Source organism: Arachis hypogaea, chromosome 5 (assembly GCF_003086295.3).
Source record: "Arachis hypogaea cultivar Tifrunner chromosome 5, arahy.Tifrunner.gnm2.J5K5, whole genome shotgun sequence".
NCBI classification, from domain to species: Eukaryota; Viridiplantae; Streptophyta; class Magnoliopsida; order Fabales; family Fabaceae; genus Arachis; species Arachis hypogaea.
Window position 1 is genome coordinate 13,663,044 of NC_092040.1, and position 18,732 is coordinate 13,681,775.

At 40.0% G+C, this 18,732-nt stretch overlaps 1 protein-coding gene and 1 non-coding gene across 6 annotated transcripts; one reads left to right on the forward strand and one right to left on the reverse strand.

Moving 5' to 3' along the window:
- LOC112804994 (small nucleolar RNA R71) lies at positions 1-108 on the forward strand. The gene has a single exon (XR_003203610.1). It is a non-coding gene; the product is annotated as a small nucleolar RNA R71 (small nucleolar RNA).
- Positions 109-14,528: 14,420 nt separating this feature from the next.
- Positions 14,529-18,329, reverse strand: LOC112800875 (uncharacterized). Of its 5 annotated transcripts, XM_025843317.3 has the most exons (13): positions 18,207-18,329; positions 17,550-17,693; positions 17,371-17,446; positions 16,870-17,280; positions 16,592-16,768; positions 16,384-16,481; positions 16,204-16,288; positions 16,014-16,091; positions 15,827-15,919; positions 15,605-15,739; positions 15,377-15,498; positions 15,166-15,235; positions 14,529-15,074 (listed from the first exon to the last, which is right to left on the reverse strand). In XM_025843317.3, coding segments are annotated over exons 1-13 (1,611 nt in total). In that variant the 5' UTR covers positions 18,209-18,329; the 3' UTR covers positions 14,529-14,954. The 5 variants fall into 5 exon arrangements, with proteins under 5 accessions (XP_025699102.1, XP_025699101.1, XP_025699099.1 ...); XM_025843316.3 differs by lacking the exon at positions 18,207-18,329 and having other exon boundaries at positions 15,827-15,916; positions 16,014-16,088; positions 17,550-18,138; XM_025843314.3 differs by lacking the exon at positions 18,207-18,329 and having other exon boundaries at positions 16,014-16,088; positions 17,550-18,138.
- Between the last annotated feature and the right edge of the window lie 403 nt (positions 18,330-18,732).

An 18,732-nucleotide genomic window follows, 5' to 3' on the forward strand; every position in this document is an offset into this window, starting at 1 on the left:
AAGCATGTCAGAAGGACACATTTTGGTCATCTGCTTGTATCTTTCCCAAGCTTCATAGAGGAATTCACCATCTTTTTGTTTGAAGGTCTGAACATCCACTCTAAGCTTGCTCAGCTTTTGAGGAGGAAAGAACTTAGCCAAGAAGGCCGTGACCAGCTTGTTCCAAGAGTCCAGGCTATTCTTTAGGTTGTGAGTCCAACCATGTTCTAGCTCTGTCTCTTACAGCAAAAGGGAAAAGCATGAGCCTATAGACTTCAAGATCTACTCCATTAGTCTTAACAGTTCACAGATCTGCAAGAACTCAGTTAAAAACTGATAGGGATCTTCTGATGGAAGTCCATAGAACTTGCAGTTCTATTGCATTAGAGCAACTAGTTGAGGTTTCAGCTTAAAATTATTTGCTCCAATGGCAAGGATTGAGATGCTTCTTCCATCAAACTTGGAAGTAGGTGTAGTATAGTCACCAAGCATCCTCCTTGCATTATTGTTGTTGGGTTTGGCTGCCATATCCTTTTCTTGTTCGAAAATTTCAGTAAGGTTGTCTCTGGATTGTTGTATTTTAGCTTCTCTTAGTTTCCTCTTCAGAGTCCTTTCAGGTTCAGGATCAGCTTCAACAAGAATGCTTTTTTCCTTGTTCTTGCTCATATGAAAAAGAAGAGAACAAAAAAGGAAGAGGAATCCTCTATGTCACAGTATAGAGATTCCTTTATGTTAGTAGAAGAAGAAATAAATAGAAGAAGGAAAAGAGTTAAGAATCCAAACACAAGGGGGAAGATAGGTTCGAATTCTTGAGATGAAGAGAAGTGTTACTAAATAAATAAATAAATAGAAGAGATAAGAGAGCGAGAATTTCAAAAATTAATTTTGAAAAAGGGTTAGTGATTTTCAAAAATTAAGAGAAGAATTAAAATTAAAATTAAAATTTACAACAATTAGTTAATTAAGAAAGTTTTGAGAAAGAGGGAGGAATTTTCAAAAATTAGAGAGGATGAAGTAATTAAGTGGTTTTGAAAAAGATAAGAATTTTAAAACAAATAAAAAGTCAATTAGTTAGTTGAAAAAGATTTAAAAATCAATTTTAAAAAGGTAAGAAGTTAGAAAAGATATTTTGAAATTGATTTTGAAAAAGATATGATTTGAAAAAAGATATTTTTAAAAGATATGATTGAAAATGATATTTTGAAAAAGATTTGATTTTTTTAAAGTTTAAAATTGATTACTTGACTAATAAGAAACTAAAAGATATGATTTTAGAATTTAAAGATTGAACCTTTCTTAACAAGAAAGTAACAACCTTCAAATTTTTGAATCAATCACATTAATTGTTAGTAAAGTTTTCAAAATTTTGAAATAAAGATGAGAAAAATAATTTTAAATTTTCGAAAATCATAAAAGAAAAATGAAAAAGATTTGATTTTTGAAAAAGATTTTGAAAAGATAGGATTTTTAAAATTGAAAATTTGACTTGACTTATAAGAAATAGCTAAGTTTTTAAAAAATTTTGACTAAGTCAACTCAAATTTTCGAAATTTATGAGAGAAATAAGGAAAAGATATTTATTTTTTATTTTTTTGAATTTTTAATGATGAGAGGGAAAAACAACAAAAATGGCTCACAACATGAAAATTATGAATCAAAATACATGATACATGCAAGAACACTATAAATGTCAAGATGAACACCAAGAACACTTTGAAGATCAAGATAAACATCAAGACTTTTTTTTGAAAAAATTTCAAGAAAAGAAAAACATGCAAGACACCAAACTTAGAGGTCTTTAATGCTTAGACATTATGACTGCAAAAATGCATATGAAAAACAACATAAAACACAAAACAAGAAAATTGAAAGATCAAACACGAAGACTTATCAAGAACAACTTGAAGATCATGAAGAACACATGCATGAATTTTCAAAAAATGCAAGAGTTTTTAAAACATGCAATTGACATCAAACTTAAAAATTGACACTAGACTCAAACAAGAAACACAAAATATTTTTGATTTTTTTGTTTTTTTTTTAAATTATTTTTTGAAAAACAAAAATAACAAAAAACTTTTGAAAGATTTTTTAAAACTTTTTTGAAAATAAAATTACCTAATCTGAGCAACAAGATGAACCGTCAGTTGTCCAAACTCGAACAATCCCCGGCAATGGCACCAAAAACTTGGTGCACTAAATTGTGATCATCAACAATGGCTCCAATGACTTGGTGCTCTCAAACGTGAATCACACTTTGTCACAACTCCGCACAACTAACCAGCAAGTGCACTGGGTCGTCTAAGTAATAAACCTTACGTGAGTAAGGGTCGATCCCACGGAGATTGTTGGTATGAAGCAAGCTATGGTCATCTTGTAAATCTCAGTTAGGCTGATAATAAATGGTTATGTAGTTTTTGAAAGTAATAATGAATAAAGCATAAAATAAGGATAGAAATACTTGTGTAAATCATTGGTGAGAATTTCAGATAAGTGTATGGAGATGCTTGTCCCTTCTGAATCTCTGCTTTCCTACTGCTTTCACCCAATCCTTCTCACTCCTGTCCATGGCAAGCTATATGTAGGGCATCACCGTTGTCAATGGCTACATCACATCCTCTCAGTAAAAATGGTCCAAATGCTCTATCACAGCACGGCTAATCATCTGTCGGTTCTCGATCATGTCGGAATAGAATCCATTGATTCTTTTGCGTTTGTCATCACGCCCAACAATCGCGAGTTTGAAGCTCGTCACAGCCATTCAATCCCTGAATCCTACTCGGAATACCACAGACAAGGTTTAGACTTTCCGGATCCTCAAGAGTGGCCGCCAAAGGGTTCTAACTTATACCACGAAGATTCTGGTTAGGGAATCCAAGAGATACTCGCTCGTTCTAAGGTAGAACGGAAGTGGTTGTCAATCATGCGTTCATAAGTGAGAATGATGATGAGTGTCACGGATCATCACATTCATCATCTTGAAGTGCAACAAATATTTTAGAGTAAGAATAAGCCGAATTGAATAGAAAACTGTAGTACTTTGTATTAAAACTCGAGGTACAGCAGAGCTCCACACCTTAATCTATGGTGTGTAGAAACTCCACCGTTAAAAATACATAAGTGATCAAGGTTCAGGCATGGCCGAATGGCCAGCCCCCAAAGTCTAAGAACTAAACGTCCAAAGATGGGTGCTAAGATAAAAGACGAAAACCAAGATGTCTAGTACAATAGTAAAATGTCCTATTTATACTAGACTAACTACTAGGGTTTACAGAAACAAGTAATTAATGTAGAAATTCACTTTCGGGGCCCACTTGGTGTGTGCTTAGGCTGAGCTTGAGCTTTACACATGCAGAGGCTTCTCTTGGAGTCAAACGCCAAGTTGTAACGTGTTTTTGGCGTTTAACTCTGGTTTATGACGTGTTTCTGGCGTTTGACTCCAGAATGCAGCATGGAACTGGCGTTGAACGCTAGTTTGCATCATCTAAGCTCGAATAAAGTATGAACTATTATATATTTCTGGAAAGCTCTGGATGTCTACTTTCCAACGCTGTTGAGAGCGTGCCATTTAGAGTTCTTTAACTCCAGAAAATCTATTTCGAGTGCAGGGAGGTCAGAATCCAACAGCATCAGCAGTCCTTTGTCAGCCTTCTTATCAGAGTTTTGCTCAGGTCCCTCAATTTCAGCCAAAAAATACCTGAAATTACAGAAAAACACACAAACTCATAGTAAAGTCCAGAAATGTGAATTTTGAATAAAAACTAATTAAAACATCCCTAAAGGTAGCTAGATCCTACTAGAAACTACCTAAAAATAATGCCAAAAAGCGTATAAATCATCCGCTCATCAGTATACATCAAAACTATCCAGATCAGTTGCACCTCCATATGATGACATTTCAGTATATCGCAGATTGGTTGGGAGATTGGTGTATTTGACCACGACAAGGCCAGACATTTGTTATGCAGTTGGCAAGTTAAGTTAGTGCTTGGACTGCCCCACAACAGCCCACTATCAAGCAGCGATTCGTGTGTTGAAATACCTCAAAAATGCCCCCGCTACTGGCCTTCTATTCCCTACTTCTTCTGACCTTTGTCTGAAAGGATTCACTGATGCTGACTGGGCATCTTGTCCAGATATCAGGAGGTCAATTGCTGGGTATTGCTTCTTTTTGGGTGATGCTTTGGTTTCTTGGAAGAGTAAAAAGCAACCTACTGTAGCGAGGTCATCCTCAGAAGCCGAGTATAGAGCCATGGCAGCTGGTGTGTGTGAGGTTCAATGGTTGTCCTATCTTCTGCATGATCTTAATATTCCTATTACTCAGCCTATTCTCTTTTATTGTGATAACCAGTTTGCCCTTTATATTGCTCCGAATCTTGTGTTTCATGAAAGGACTAAGCATATTGAGGTAGATTGTCATGTGGTGCGAGAAAGAGCTGTGTCTGGGTTAGTTAAGTTGCTACCTATCTCAAGCAAAAATCAAACAGCGGATATCTTCACCAAGGCCTTAGCACCTGGTCCTTTTCAGAACTGTTTTAGCAAGCTAGGCCTGTTTGATTTGTATGCTCCTCAATCGAGGGGGAATGGTACCAGTGATTTTGCTACTTGATGATTGACATCTTCCCTTATTGCAAGTTAGTGATATAGAATTCTCCATTTTTTCAACTTGAGGGGGAATGTTAGTTAGTTAGATGGTGTCATAGTTAGATTGTAGTTTTTTTTTTTACTCCAAGTTGATATTATGATAATATGTATAACTATCAACTTAAGGGGAAATGTTAGTTAGATAATTAGCTTGTTAATTATAGAGATTAGTTTGTCATAGTCAGATTAGAAAAATTAGTTATTCTCACTTACATGTATGTATATATATGTGACAGCTGGATTTGTAATAGCTAATAAAAAGTAAAATGAAAAATACTAAAAGTGCTTTTTGCCTCCAATCTTCTCTCTCTCGAACTGTCTCTCTCACCTTCTAGAATCTCCTTTTTCTAATCAACAATTGATTCAGTCATGGACGCAGAACTCAGCAGTTTCAACAACTTGCATGTTTATTTTTTGGTTTGTACGGTATTCCTAACTAATCTGTTGCTAATGGATTGATATACAGAAAAATTTAGATCCTGTCATTTACTTACACCAACGAGTGAGCTTAGTATTTGACTAATTCAAATTAATTTGCATGTGCATTTTAATTTTTGTCCTTTAAGGACAGAGCAATTCGAGAAGGCCCAAACTGCTGATCTGTAAACTAATCTTTCATGAACAATAAAAACTTAATAATTTTCCCAATTAAATATAGTAATGCATCCGCTCTTCAAAGTTATGAGGATTTTAGTGCCTCATTTGACATTTGCCTTAAGGGGAAGACTAGTGTACAGATGTAAATTGAGAAAAGCGTACAGAAAATTTGTTTTTTGTGGCTGGAAGTGGACACGTGTGACGTTTAATTTATAACGGAGAAGGCTTTGAGGGTGTGAGATTTGATGTAAGCTCAGAAGGCTTACTAGTGGTGAGCCGAGTCGAAGAGATATGGAATGAGGACTGGATTTGATGGTGGGTCATTATGGCTGTGGGCTTTGAAAAAAACACTTGCGGGTCAATTTCCAAAAAAAATGTTTCTGACTTACTGGGGGAAAAGGAAACAGTTGGCAGCACTAGGATCGCAACGAAAGCCCTACCCACTTTGGCCGTAGCAAACGGGGCTCTCGCGTCTGCTTCCGTGAATCTCGTTGCCGGCGTCAGTTGCGTAGGTCTGGGCGCCGTAGCACGGACGCAGCGGAGGTCTGAGGTGGTGTTGCAGCCGTGGTGTCCAGCGGGGGACGTGGGTGCGTGTGATCTGAGGCCGAGGGGTAGGACGACATCCTTGCGCGAGGTCCCCAGGCTGAAGGATGCAGTGAGCCGTACGTGCCGTCTGATGCGGAGATCCGGCCGCCGTTCCACGGAAAAGTAGGTTGTGGAAGGTCCAAGGAAACAAAACTCTGCCGCTGAAACAACGCATTTCCTGTCAGATCTCAGTTTTTATCTGAAGATTGTCACTTCTCCCCCGATTTGGGTTCTCGCGTTAGGTGGACACTGATACAGTTCAAAGTCAGGTGTGTTGTATTTTCATTCCTTTATTTGAATTTATTTGTAAATTTGTGCATAATGTGATAGGTTTTACTGCTGTGGGTTTTGTACTTTAATTGTAGTCTGAGGATATAGATGGGGCCATGTTCGCATGGAGAGAACACCGAAAAGGGAATTAGGAGTTTAAATTTTGTGATTTAGATTCGAAATCTATTAGGCTAGGGACAGATTTCTGCGCCGTGGATTATCAATTTTTTATTGAAAACAAATGATAGTATAGGTTCATACATAAGTAGAATGTCTGTCGTTGTGATGTCTTGATGTTTGATGAATCCGGCTCACCAATCAGGATCGGAAAATAGTTGAAGGTGTCTGATTTTCGTCTACTGGACCAATAGTCCAATAGGGGTTAGACATGGTTATTGTTCCAGGCATGTGATTGGGGATTGGAAAACATCCTATGGAATCAAATGAAGCTTTGCTCCTTTCCGGAGTAAGCCGAACATCCTACTTGCTACACGATTATGACTACTCTGGCAGGGGACCTGCAGAAAGCTCCCACGCCAATGCAATTCTTTCAATTTAGGATTTTTTACTTAAATAAATTTTATAGAACCCAAATTTACTGATATCCAATGAGATCTACAACATGATAACCCTTTTCCTATTATTATATAAATCGTCCTAGTCTGTGTAGGATTAAATAAAACGTAAACCATTTCAGGCTGGAACTGGGAAGGGAAACAAAGGGTAAATGGTGCCAGGGTCCCTAGAATTAAAAGGAGAACGTAAATCGTTCGAGGCTAACATGTTGTTGGGTTAAACCTCATTGCTCTGCCACGATTTACACACAAAGGAGACCCTACATACCCTGGCGCGATTCACGTGTTACTGACTTACTGGGTTGGGAAGATTTATGCTTGTAATGTTGTTGAGTTGATTGCATGGCAAAGTTAACTACCTTAGTATGTTAGATCATATAGTGTGTTGGATCATATAGTATATGCTTAATATGCAATATAGAATAATTTTGAAAGAAGACCTTGTGCCATGGTGGGTTTAATGACTTAGGGTATATGTAGTTTAGGGTAAGACGTAAGAAATTAGGCTTCTTAGTAGCTTCGTTAACACTCTTACTATAGAGTGATGGTTGTATAATAGGGTATTTTTACTTATAATATTTTAATTTTAATTATATTTATTTAAATTTTAACTTAAGATATAAAAATATACTTTTTATAATTTCAATGATTGATTTTATTGAGAAGATTAAATTAAATTAAAAGAAATACTGATAAATTATAATAAAAGAGCACTAAAGTTTAATAGATAAATTTAAGTTTTTTCTTTTAAAAAAATGTCAGAGGGTGTTAAAAAATATAATTTTGCATAAGTTAAATTTATGTGGACTTGAGTAACATAAATTAAAGTTTTTACAGAATGACAAACAAAATTTTATAAAAAATATGTATGAACAGAATTGATTAAAAAAAATCATATCAACAATGAATACTAGAAATTTCATAGAAACTTAAATTCATGTTATTCAAAGCATTATGAATTTATTTTATTTTAAATTATATTTTTTAACACCTTTCGACATGATTTTTAAAAAAATAACCTTAAATGTATACATTAAAATTTAGTACTCTTTTTATTATAGGTTGCTAGTATGCCTTTTTTTTAATTTAATTTATTCTTAATAATGAAATTATAAGTTTTTTTTTTTAAGTTAATATTTAACTGGATTTAATTTAAATTAAAATATTAAAAGTAAAAGTATCCTATTATACATAAATTGTGCCAGGGTGAGTAGGGTTCATTTGTGTGTAAATCGTGGCAGCCCAATGAGGTTTAGCCCGACAACATGTTAAACCTATCAGTCCGGACGATTTACGTTTTCCTTTTAACTCTAGGGACCCTGGCACGATTTACCCTTTGTTTCCCTTACCAGATCATGCATTAATCGTTCCAGGCTGAAATGGTGTACGTTTTATTTAATCCTACACAGTCTAGGACGATTTATATAATCATAGGAAGAGGGTAATCACGTTGCATATCTCATTTCAGGGGAACCCATTAAATTTGGGTTCTACAAAATTTATTTAAGTAAGAAACCCTTCAATTTATGTCTATCATACGTCTTCACTGATTGGATTTTGGAGGTGTCCCTTTTATTTCTATTGCTGCCACCATCCCTTTATTGTTCGTAGCCCCTAAGGGAACCTGTAGCTGTTGTAGGTGCAAGCTGTTAAATGAATCAACATTTTCATTAAGATGTCCTTGGCTGTTTATAGTTAGATAGTGGTATTGTTATACGGAAGAGGTTCTGAAATTCTCTGCAGCTAATGGATTTTTCTGTCACACTGATTCATAACTCAGCAATAAATATTATTGAATTTTCCTAAATACTTTCAGAATATGAAGTCATTTAAAAACCCAAACTTGTGTGTATGTTGAAACAGAATATCCTGTGTTGTAACTTTGAGACGAGGTATGCCATTGGCAATGTTCTTAAAATTTACCAGTCGAGAAACTATGTAACCCTTGCGGATTGGTGTTAGTAATCATTGGCTGCTGTAGTGATTAGGAGTGCAATTGCAAAGTTCATCTGTAACAGGGCTGTTATGATAGGGTTATGAACGTATTTCAGGTTGAGGTGTTGTGTCTGTAATATTTCATGGAAAATATAATAGGATTAGAAGTCAACATGAGATTTCCTTGTCGTGATGGAAATAATTTTCATTCATTTGTCAGAACTTGAATCTGAAGCTCCTTTTTTCGCATTTGTTAATCATGATAGAGGAAGATCTTTGAGGACATTTCTTGAAGGGAATATCTATTCGTGAGGGAAACGGATGTCCCGGGCCTATGATGTAGTTGATTTTGCATAAGACGTTAGGGTGTTGTCCGTTACAGTGGTGTGTGTTCATGGTTGTTTGGCTTTTTAAAATCTGCAGTATAATTTGTGTAGAAGTTTCATGGGCGGAGTGGTTGACCGTAACCTGTTGCACACTTTCATGTTTTCAGGCTAGAACTGTGAACCGATAAGTCCGATGGATTTCAATGGGATTTTTGGAGCTGAATTGGAAGACTCGGATGACAACAGCTCCGATGGAGACCGTGGCTGTTATTATGCGAGTGACGAAGAAGGGGACGAGGATGAAGGTGGTGAGCGCTGCGTTGGTGAGGAAGGTGACCCAACAGGATGCAGAGAAGATGAAAATGGTAACTTCTCAGGTGGTGCCAGTCATGCCGGGGATGATGGGAAAAGTCGCCCAGTTGTCGCAGAGGATTTTATGGGCAGAGAGTTTGTCGGGGAGGAGGATGCCTATCTTGCTTACAAGGAGTTTGCTAGAATGAGGGGTTTCGGGGTCCGCAAGGGCGATGTGGGGCGTGTCGACGGGGTTTTGGTCAGGAGAGACTTTTTCTGCCATCGACAGGGCACCAGACATGCTAAGCACTATGATCGTCCTGAGCGAGTTAGGGAGGAGAGGTTGGAGAGTCGAACCGACTGCAAGGCGAAGTTGAAGATTTTCTATGATGTGCAACGCAGTGTGTGGAAGGTCAGGACCATCTTCGATGAGCACAACCACGAGCTTGCTCCGGCCATGTTTTCACACCTCCTACCTAGCCATCGCTCGATGAGTAATGGTGACAAAGCACAAGTTGATAGCATGAAGCAATTTGGTATACCAACTGCGAAGATAATGGCTTACATGGCTGGTCAATCTGGAGGGTATGGAATGCTGCGATTTACAAAGCGTGATTTGTATAATTATATACATGGTCAAAGGCTGGCCCGAATCAGTGATGGCGATGCTGTAGCAACGATCAGTTACTTGGAGGGCAAGGCGAATGCCGACATGACGACTGTAGCACGTTACACGCGAACTGCCGATGATCGGCTGGGGAGCCTTTTCTGGGTCGACGGTGAGATGATGTCTGACTATCAGTTATTTGGTGATGTTATGGCCTTTGATTCGACGTATCGGTCTAATAAGTACAAGAAACCGCTTGTAGTGTTCTCTGGGTCAAATCACCATAAACAGACAACCATTTTTGGATTTGCGCTCCTGGAGGATGAGGAAGTTCGTACTTACCGGTGGCTGCTGTTAAATCTTGTAGATGTAATGGGAGAGAAGACTCCGTGTGTTGTTGTCACGGATGGGGACAAAGCGATGCGCGCAGCCATCGCGGAGGTGTTCCCGGCAGCTAGGCACCGGCTGTGTGGGTGGCACTTGGAGAAAAACTGTGTTCAGCGGGTTAAGGATACGGAGTTCCGAAAGGTTTTTAAGAAGGCTATGTATGCGAACTTCGAGGTGGAGGACTTCGAGGAATATTGGAAGACGGCGGTGGAGTCACTTGGCCTACAAAATAATAGTTGGGTTCAACAAACATACGAGGTTAAAGAAAGTTGGGCAACAGCATATCTCCGGGGCACTTTCTGTGCGGGATACAGAACAACCTCAAGGTGTGAGGGGATTAATGCATACATAAAGGGGTTCCTGAAATCCACTGATAGCATTTTGGAGCTGGTGCACAGCTTAGATCGCGTTGTAAAGGTTTATCGAAACAACGAAGTCACGGCGCAGTTCTATTCTACGTACTACAGCCCCGTGTTAACAACCGGGCTTGACTCTATCGAGCTTTTTGCATCGAAACTGTACACTCGAGCAGTTTTTAGAGAGGTCAAGAAACAAATCAAGGGTGTTGCAACCTTGCTGTTTCGTGGGAGAGACAGCATCAGCACCACGGTTGTCTACAAGTTTTCAAGGATGGGCGCGCCTGGTAGGATTCACAAGGTTTTGTTCGACCCAGATGACAAGAAAATTCAGTGCGACTGTTCGATGTGGAATAGTGAGGGTATTCCATGTAGTCACATATTCTGCGTGATGAAATACGAGGGTTTGGAACAAATACCGGACAGCCTTATTCTGAGAAGATGGTGCAAGGATGCAAAGGATTCCAGACGGATGCCGGTGACAATGAGACCTGGAGATGAAGGTCGCATGCTTAGGTATGCGGCACTTTCTTCGGCCACAAGCTTGGTCGCAAGACTTGGTTCGGATGAGCGTGAAGACTTCGAATTCGCTAAGGAGAGCATCGCGAGTCTAATAGATAAGCTACGTCACAGAGTTTATGAAAGGGCAGGTGGTCAGCCAGGTATGTCGGGGTGGAAAGCGATGAAGGACCCGGTTGTGGCAAGAACAAAAGGTGCCCCTAAGAGGAAGAAGGAGTTCGACCAATGTAGTCAACCCGACGTGCGAGGGAAGAGGCGTTGCTGCACCAAATGTGGCACACCCGGGCATACCAAGAGGACATGCAGCGGGTACTGTGCACGAGGGGTGTCCGGGATTGGTAATGGGGTCTCCCCCACGGATGGCAACGGTTCGCATGACGGCTCTGCAGCCGCTTCAGCGTCTCTTCCGACCGAGCTCGGTCATGCGTATGAGGTAATATAAGGAAACATCATTAGGCCCAAATGAATGTGTTGCTTCTCAGGTTTCACCTCTGTGTGCAATTGTGGAATTAGTTTCGTGGATCAGATCACACCGCAAACCTTAGTGTTGTTTTACACTGAAATAATTAGGTAGATGCCTTGTGAAAGACTATACTAAATAAGACACATAACGAATTTCAAAACAAAAATTGAAAAAAAAACTAACATATGGGAAAAAGCAGAAAATATGGGGTTGGTAAAAAATACTACTCCTAAACTTCCTATACCTTTTTTTGTATATTTTCTTCTATTTCATTTTTTTATTTCACTTTTTAGAATTATTCGTATACACCAATTTTCTTCTAATCAGAAAAATTTTAATATAATAATCAAAGAAAGACTTCTTAAGTTAATAAATAATTTAAATAATAATAAATAGGAAATTTCCCTAACATGGAATATGAAATCTTTTCTTTTTAGTTGGATGAAATCTTTCGAAAGTCTTGAATTTGTCTATAATCCCTGAGTTAAAGGACCATCTGTGATGTTATTTGTGGGTAGGAGTTGTTTGAACCTTCCATGTGCCCAACAGAATAATAAATAGCTACGTGTACCAGTGTTGGGGGATAGTGCTTGTCAAACTGTTGTTCAGGATGCGATGTTTCACGAACACTGTAAGTTCTAGTCCGGTAGCATGTCATTTGAGTAATATGTATCGTGATTGGAACGGTGGTATATCTTGAGATAAGTAAAGAAATTAAGGTAGAAATGTTAACTCGTTTTAAGTGAACATGAAAATGGGAGATTTTGCTGTATCCTACTTGTTGAACTTAATTACATGTATTATTTTTGGGCCTAGCGGATTATATTTTTCACAGAATCTAAAATAGCCTACATGCTTGCAGGATCAAACATCGGCTCATGGCGAAGCTGGTCTAAATAACGTGTCTAGCTCAGCGGCAAATACATCCTCCATGGTGAGTCGGAGAGGTAGTCCATGTTGGCGTCCTCCGTTTTGTGGCGGGGGAAGTGGGGGGAACTTCTTCCTTGGGGGCCAACACATCCACCAATTCTATGCATCCCAACCTTGCTCCGGGCACCAAAGCGATCCGCCGCCGCACGAAGGGCACGGGAGTATGTCGACTCCGATGAGGGCTATGAATGAGGACTTGTTTGAACGGTGGCTGCTCCAGGTACGGGGTTCTCCTGAGATGTACTCCAATATTTTGTCTTTGGATGTATTAGCAGCTCGGACCTGTCCACTAAACCATGTGCCTTTTCATGTTGAACAGAATGTGATGGGTCGTCGCTCGTCGAGCAATATGCAGGGGGGATTTCCCACGCGTGGTACTTGATGTTAAGCTGGGGGATAACACATACCGAATACTTTGTGTCTTGCAAAAAGTTATTATTTTCGGTAAGGTATGTGTTGCTAAGTGGAAGCTGTAGATTTCACTAGTGTGTGCTCTGTTTTTCTGATTTATTGTAACTAGATTTCTAGTGTCTTGCTGGTGACAAATTGAAGCATTATTTGAGGTTCTAGTTGGGTTTGTTTAATTTTGTCTCCGGAATAGCTTGGCCTATACTCAGTTTCTCACTATGTTCGTATCTCCCATTGTCTGCATAATTATGGCCACATGATGTTTTTTGCTTCGTTGATAAAGATGGAGAATCTGCTTTTTCAGTAGAAGGACTGGCTGCTGAAGGCTTTGTCTGAGTTCCTGTAGGCTTTGAAGTTGAACTTGTTTGAGTAAATTTAGGCTCTGAACTTGAATGAATTTCTTGGTGTTGATATTTGGAATATCTTAGCTGTAGGTTGCATAGATGTCTTTTTTTTTTCGGTAAAATGCATCGATGTCCTTTTTGTGCTGACATTATTGGGTATTAATGTTTGGGCTTCCATGGAACAAATCCATTTAGCATGTACTGTTGCAAACGGGCCATGAGCAAACGCTAGGTCTGATGGGCCACGTATAAGGTTCATTTTATTTTGGGCCTTTTTTGGCGGGTCCCATAATGTAAAAGCAAGGGTCCGAGGATGCGATCTCAGAATAAGGAATGGTCGTCACAACCCCCGGGCTAACTTCGTTGTTAGCATTGTTTGTGCAAAATAAAATATCTGTAAAAACCTTGCACCCATTAACTAACTCGTATTTAAGTTATTTTTTTTTAGATGTGAAGTCAGCCGTGGTCCACTTCACTATACATTTCTTTAAAAAACAACTATAGAGTTAAATAATTTTTCTTTCCGTAAGGGTCTGTTTGGATTTTTGCAAGAAAATGGAAGGAAATAAAATAAGATAACAGTAAATGGAAGCAAAATTTGAGTTCTTTGTGTGTTGTTTTGATGAATAGAAACTAGAAGGAAAGATAATAGAGGAAGTTTTTTCTTTTGTTTAGAAGAAAAGAAAAGTGAGAAGAGATAAAATCACATTAGTATAAATTTACATTAATACCTTTATCATAAAATAAAAAACAAATGTTTTTATTTATTCCTGTTTTATAGTCTTTTATAAATAGTATAAAACATTATAATTTTATATATTTGACTAAATTTAATTATCTAATACGTATCATATTTAAATTTAAATTTTTAATACAATAACATGTTAACACTAAATTTATATTAATGTCTGTTAATTGGATTTTGATCTATAATTTTTTTTAACACCAAAAATGGAAAATTTTCGGTCTGGTAAAAATCACTTAATTTCTTAGAAATTTTGTATCAAAAGAAACATAATGTGTTGTGTTATATAAGAGAATCCCCCTAAATTGATACCGTTTGTAATTTCATATAGAATTACAGGTCGAACCAAAACAAAATACTTTTTCTTGATAATTGTGATCCATAATATGACTAAGGAAAGTATTGGACATAGAACTATATAGCAATTTTGTTTAAAATTTCTTGCTTGTGATTGAAAGAAAATCTTTTCCACACATTTTCCTTCTATTCTCTTGTAATCCATTTTCCCCTTCTTATTTTCTATCAAACCAAACATCGTGTAAGCGTATATCATCTATTCATATAATGTTCCGATAAAATGCGTATGGTATTTACTAATAGAATAGATATGAACATTACTTGACCATTCTTTGGTCCTGGGCAATATGATCTTAAGAAGACTGTCGCAGTTACATAAGGTACTTATACAAAATGGTTAGAGTTGCAGAACGTCCTCCTACAAAATGGTGCTGTAGGTCTTGCACGTTTTCAAAGGCACATGAGCTATTGGCCAAGACACATTATAGAATTCCGAAGTGGAAGAACGTTACCTATGCAAGCTCAACAGCTGGGAACAACAAATTGGTCGTGTTACTCCAAAAGTGTTGTATGCAACCCAGGGTTTAATCTAACGTGGGGCTGCGGGTAGTTCCAAAATGGCCACACGGTTCTTGGATATGCACCAAAAAAGGGTTCGCAAAAAGTATAGGACCGGAATTTCTTCAAGGGCGATGGCTACTCGGCCTCCACCTGCCAGTGAGCAACGGCTTTGGCAACGATGTCCCTAGCCATTTCGTTGTGCGACTTCATCACCAGATCTACCGCCAACCGCATACGCGTTGCGCTGCTGACGTTCTATAACACAGGAAAAACCAAACCCGACAAACATAGCCAGTCAAGAAGACACATATCTATCATGACATGAACAGGTGACGGAATAAAATACCTGCACACTATAATTCTGCCACAGATGGTCCCTAATCATCCACTGTGCCACCCACACGCCGCAGTCCATTCTGTTGGACAGCCACAAAAAAAAAACAAGTAAGTTTACATTCTAAAGGAGTTGCCACTTTTAGCATGAGTTGCCACACTATTAAGTTTGTTGAGTCATGCATGCATGTGCGAGCCATGTTGACGGGATCTTAGTAGCTCACGATTTGGGATCCTGCTGGGGCAGTTCAGGTTCTTCGAATTCAAATGTGGAAAACCTGGGTCGAACGGAACAGTTGCCAGCGAGCCAAGATTGTCCCAACGTCAGCCCTTCAAGGTACAACGCCTACATAAGGAGGAAGAATATATGACGACGATTACGACCCCAGCCTCAACAGTTATAAATAAAAGTGATACGATCCAATAGTATGGCATTAAACACGGATACTCACCACGCGCGTCATGCCGATCTTCCTTGCTTCTGCTTGGGCAGGATCTCGAAGGGAGTCCAGGTAAATGAGTTTCATGCGGGGTACATCAATTATCATGAGATACCAGTGACCATCACACCACATGGGTTGATGTATCTACACAAAAATTGAACAAGATATCAGACTTGAGGCGTAGAATGAAATCATAATGTTGAAATTAATTGGGTAAGGTAGCTAACATACCCTCGTGACCCTGTCCACCTTGCACCGCATGTAGTTGTTACGAATCGAGGTGGCAGTTCCTGAGGTAAGCGTTCGGCCTTCGAGTGCGGCCTGCTGAGATAAGTCAATAAGGGAAATAAATCAACATTGTCTTCCGAACAAGTCAATTACTGTTCAACAAATTCGAAAAGGAATATAGCTAACATACCATGATGCTTGTGGGGAGGAACCATTGAGTTTGTTTTGAAGTCCGTGTGAGCATCCGGACGACCACATTTAGAACCTGCTGTGAAAAAAGATATCAATGAAGAACAGGGTCTCTGTGTCATACTCAGTTCTCGTATAAAGGCATGCCATTTAGCTCATCAAAAACAATGATAATCGCTACAGGGACGTACATCGTCCACAACTTCCGCTCTCGGAACAAGGGTCATCAGGGCTGCCCTGTTAGCTATGCAGTCGCCGACATCCACCAGTATTTCGCTGTCAAGAAACCATGCGATCATGTCAGACAGGGATTATCGTACAACATTCCAACCGCCAAGCACCTATTGCAACAACGACCGCATGTTACTAACCTGTGGGAAAAATCCCTGCAGAAGACATAAGCCGCCACGGCCAGCTCAACTGGAGAAAGATTCATCTCGTTCTGCGGCTGAAATGCAAGGTTCATGGCCTGCGAAATCCAAGCAAAGTGTCACGAATGAATAACTACCAGCAAACCTGATTTTGCATGCTAGAGTGGAGGTTGTAATAGGTATTTTGTAAACAGATTGAACAACTCACTCGGGGAATTTGTGGGCGTTTCATCGCCATCCCCTGCCAACCATCGAGCAGGTCCTCGTTCGCAGCGGGATTGTAATCGCTCTGATTCCTAGTGGACCAAGGAATGCATCTGTTGCCTTCTTTAGGTGTTTTCCTGCATTTTGGGCTATCCCAGACATCCTCGGTAGTCAAATCGACCTGGAAGAATCAAGTGCCTTATTATGCTATCTAGAACGGACATTTCATGGAATAAGCATATGCATGATATGAATAAACCCCTTTATCCTATAAGACCGAACCACTTCCGGCGAGGGGCTTGGTTGGGATTTTTTCCGGGGCCGGACATTCTTTCTTGCGGGTTTCTCCTTCCGCGAAGATCTGAAAGGCATATGGTCAACCGTGAACTTTGTGTCGATAGTAGGACGGGATGACGGACCCTTGCCCTCTCCAGGAGTTCGAACGTGGCTGTCGATGGTCCTCTTCTTTGAAGTCGGCGTGGCCTCCCCCGTGCAGCACCTGCAAGTGGCGCAGTGCCCAAATGAAACCGGATTCAGGGAAATAGCAGAATTGGCTCTTTGCAGCAGTTTGATGGCATCCCTCACTTCTTGTACAAGGGCATCATGCCGGGACAGCGTTGCCGAAAGTTTTCTCATCTCCGTTTGCATCCCGGATACACTTGTCACCATGCTCATCGCGAGGGCTTCGCAGTCCTGCATCAACACGTACCACATCACAAAATCATGCACTTCGAAATAGGTGACATTTTTACTGCTAAGGAAAACTACCCAACTAAGACATACCTGGGTTTTGGGAGCATGGGAGGATTGGCAACTTCCATATGACGCGACTTCATCCGCATCTGCTCCTACGAAGCCCCTGTAAACGTCAAGTGAGAGTAACACTTTAGGAAATTATCCATGTATATTCCATGCATTGTATATGTGGTACCAAAAATAAATAAAAAAATATCCTTTATTACCAGCCAGTGTTAGGAGACGACCTCTTCCTGGCACACGACGAGGAACATTTGGAACTCGAACCAGGCACCGGTTCCGGTACGGGAAGCGGTTTGACCTGAACATTTCCGATCGACTTCTCACCGAAGGACAATCGACGTGAGCGCCTGCCAAACCCACGAATTTCACCAGTTAGCATTCAACAAGGGCATATACGCCGCAGCAATAGAAAAAACCTCCGTCGAAGGCTCCCTAGTGCACCCCCTTCTCTTTTCAGCTTTTCAGGGCCAGGAATCGCGTTGACAGGCCCAGGAGAATAAAGGGGACATGGTTGTGTGCACAACAACCCGCAAGGCCACACATTTTCTTGCGAACACAGCCCAGATAGGTTGTTGTCTGAATATGACTTTTTTATTTCGGCCACACACTCGTTGGCCTGCAAAAACGACCAACCATACGGGGCCAACTAGATTCAAGATATCTACACGGAACCCTAATGCTACAAGGGTGACAGCAAGATATTTTCAAAAGAACAGGTTTCCGACACCGGCGAGATAGTGACTACGGGTAGCTTGTGAATGGAAGGACGTGGGAATGGACCACGAGTACCCTGACACTGTTGAAATAGTAACGGTACGGTTTAAACAGAACATAGCTAAGTGTGGATGGCATCAACTCACATGGGTTCGAGCTACGAACGAATCTTTGATGTGGTCTCTGCAAACGGATAACGAACGTGTCCACCACTCAGGACTCCATTCACGGACCCCCAACGAGGCGACACTGCTCTGTTTTGTCCTCTTTCAAGGAAAGAATCTTGCGTGCCGAGAAACAGTGGCGAGGGAATAATATAGTCAGACTCGGACACTGCCATGCGCCAGCATGGAGGCGAGTTTCGTGGAGGAGGTTAACAGGCGCAACGTCTTCTTCGTTTGTGCAATGCCTTTGGTTTAGTGTTGTGATCTTCCTGCACCACTCGAGCTGCTTCACCCCGTCCTCATAGTCATTACATGAGGATCGCTTTGACAGAACTACCCCTTTCATTTTGGAGACATTCGTTCCCGATAAATCAGTATGACCATGAGGTCTTCATATTGGTGGCGGGAAAGCACAATTGCGGGGGGCAAAGTAGTCCTTCTAAAGGGATCACAACCCCATGCGGGCTACATTGAGTTGTCCATCAAGCTATCGCATCATAGCTGCTAT

What these genes read in the sequence shown, in the direction of transcription:
- LOC112800875 (XM_025843313.3), bottom strand. Translation starts at nt 17,725, where the DNA reads ATGCTAACTGGTGAAATTCGTGGGTTTGGCAGGCGCTCACGTCGATTG. An exon ending in TGCAGGGATTTTTCCCACAG is followed by an intron (nt 16,289 to 16,383) that starts GTTAGTAACATG and finishes GTTTCTTGACAG; the next exon opens with CGAAATACTGGTGGATGTCG. An exon ending in GGCAGAATTATAGTGTGCAG is followed by an intron (nt 15,075 to 15,165) that starts GTATTTTATTCC and finishes CCTGTGTTATAG; the next exon opens with AACGTCAGCAGCGCAACGCG.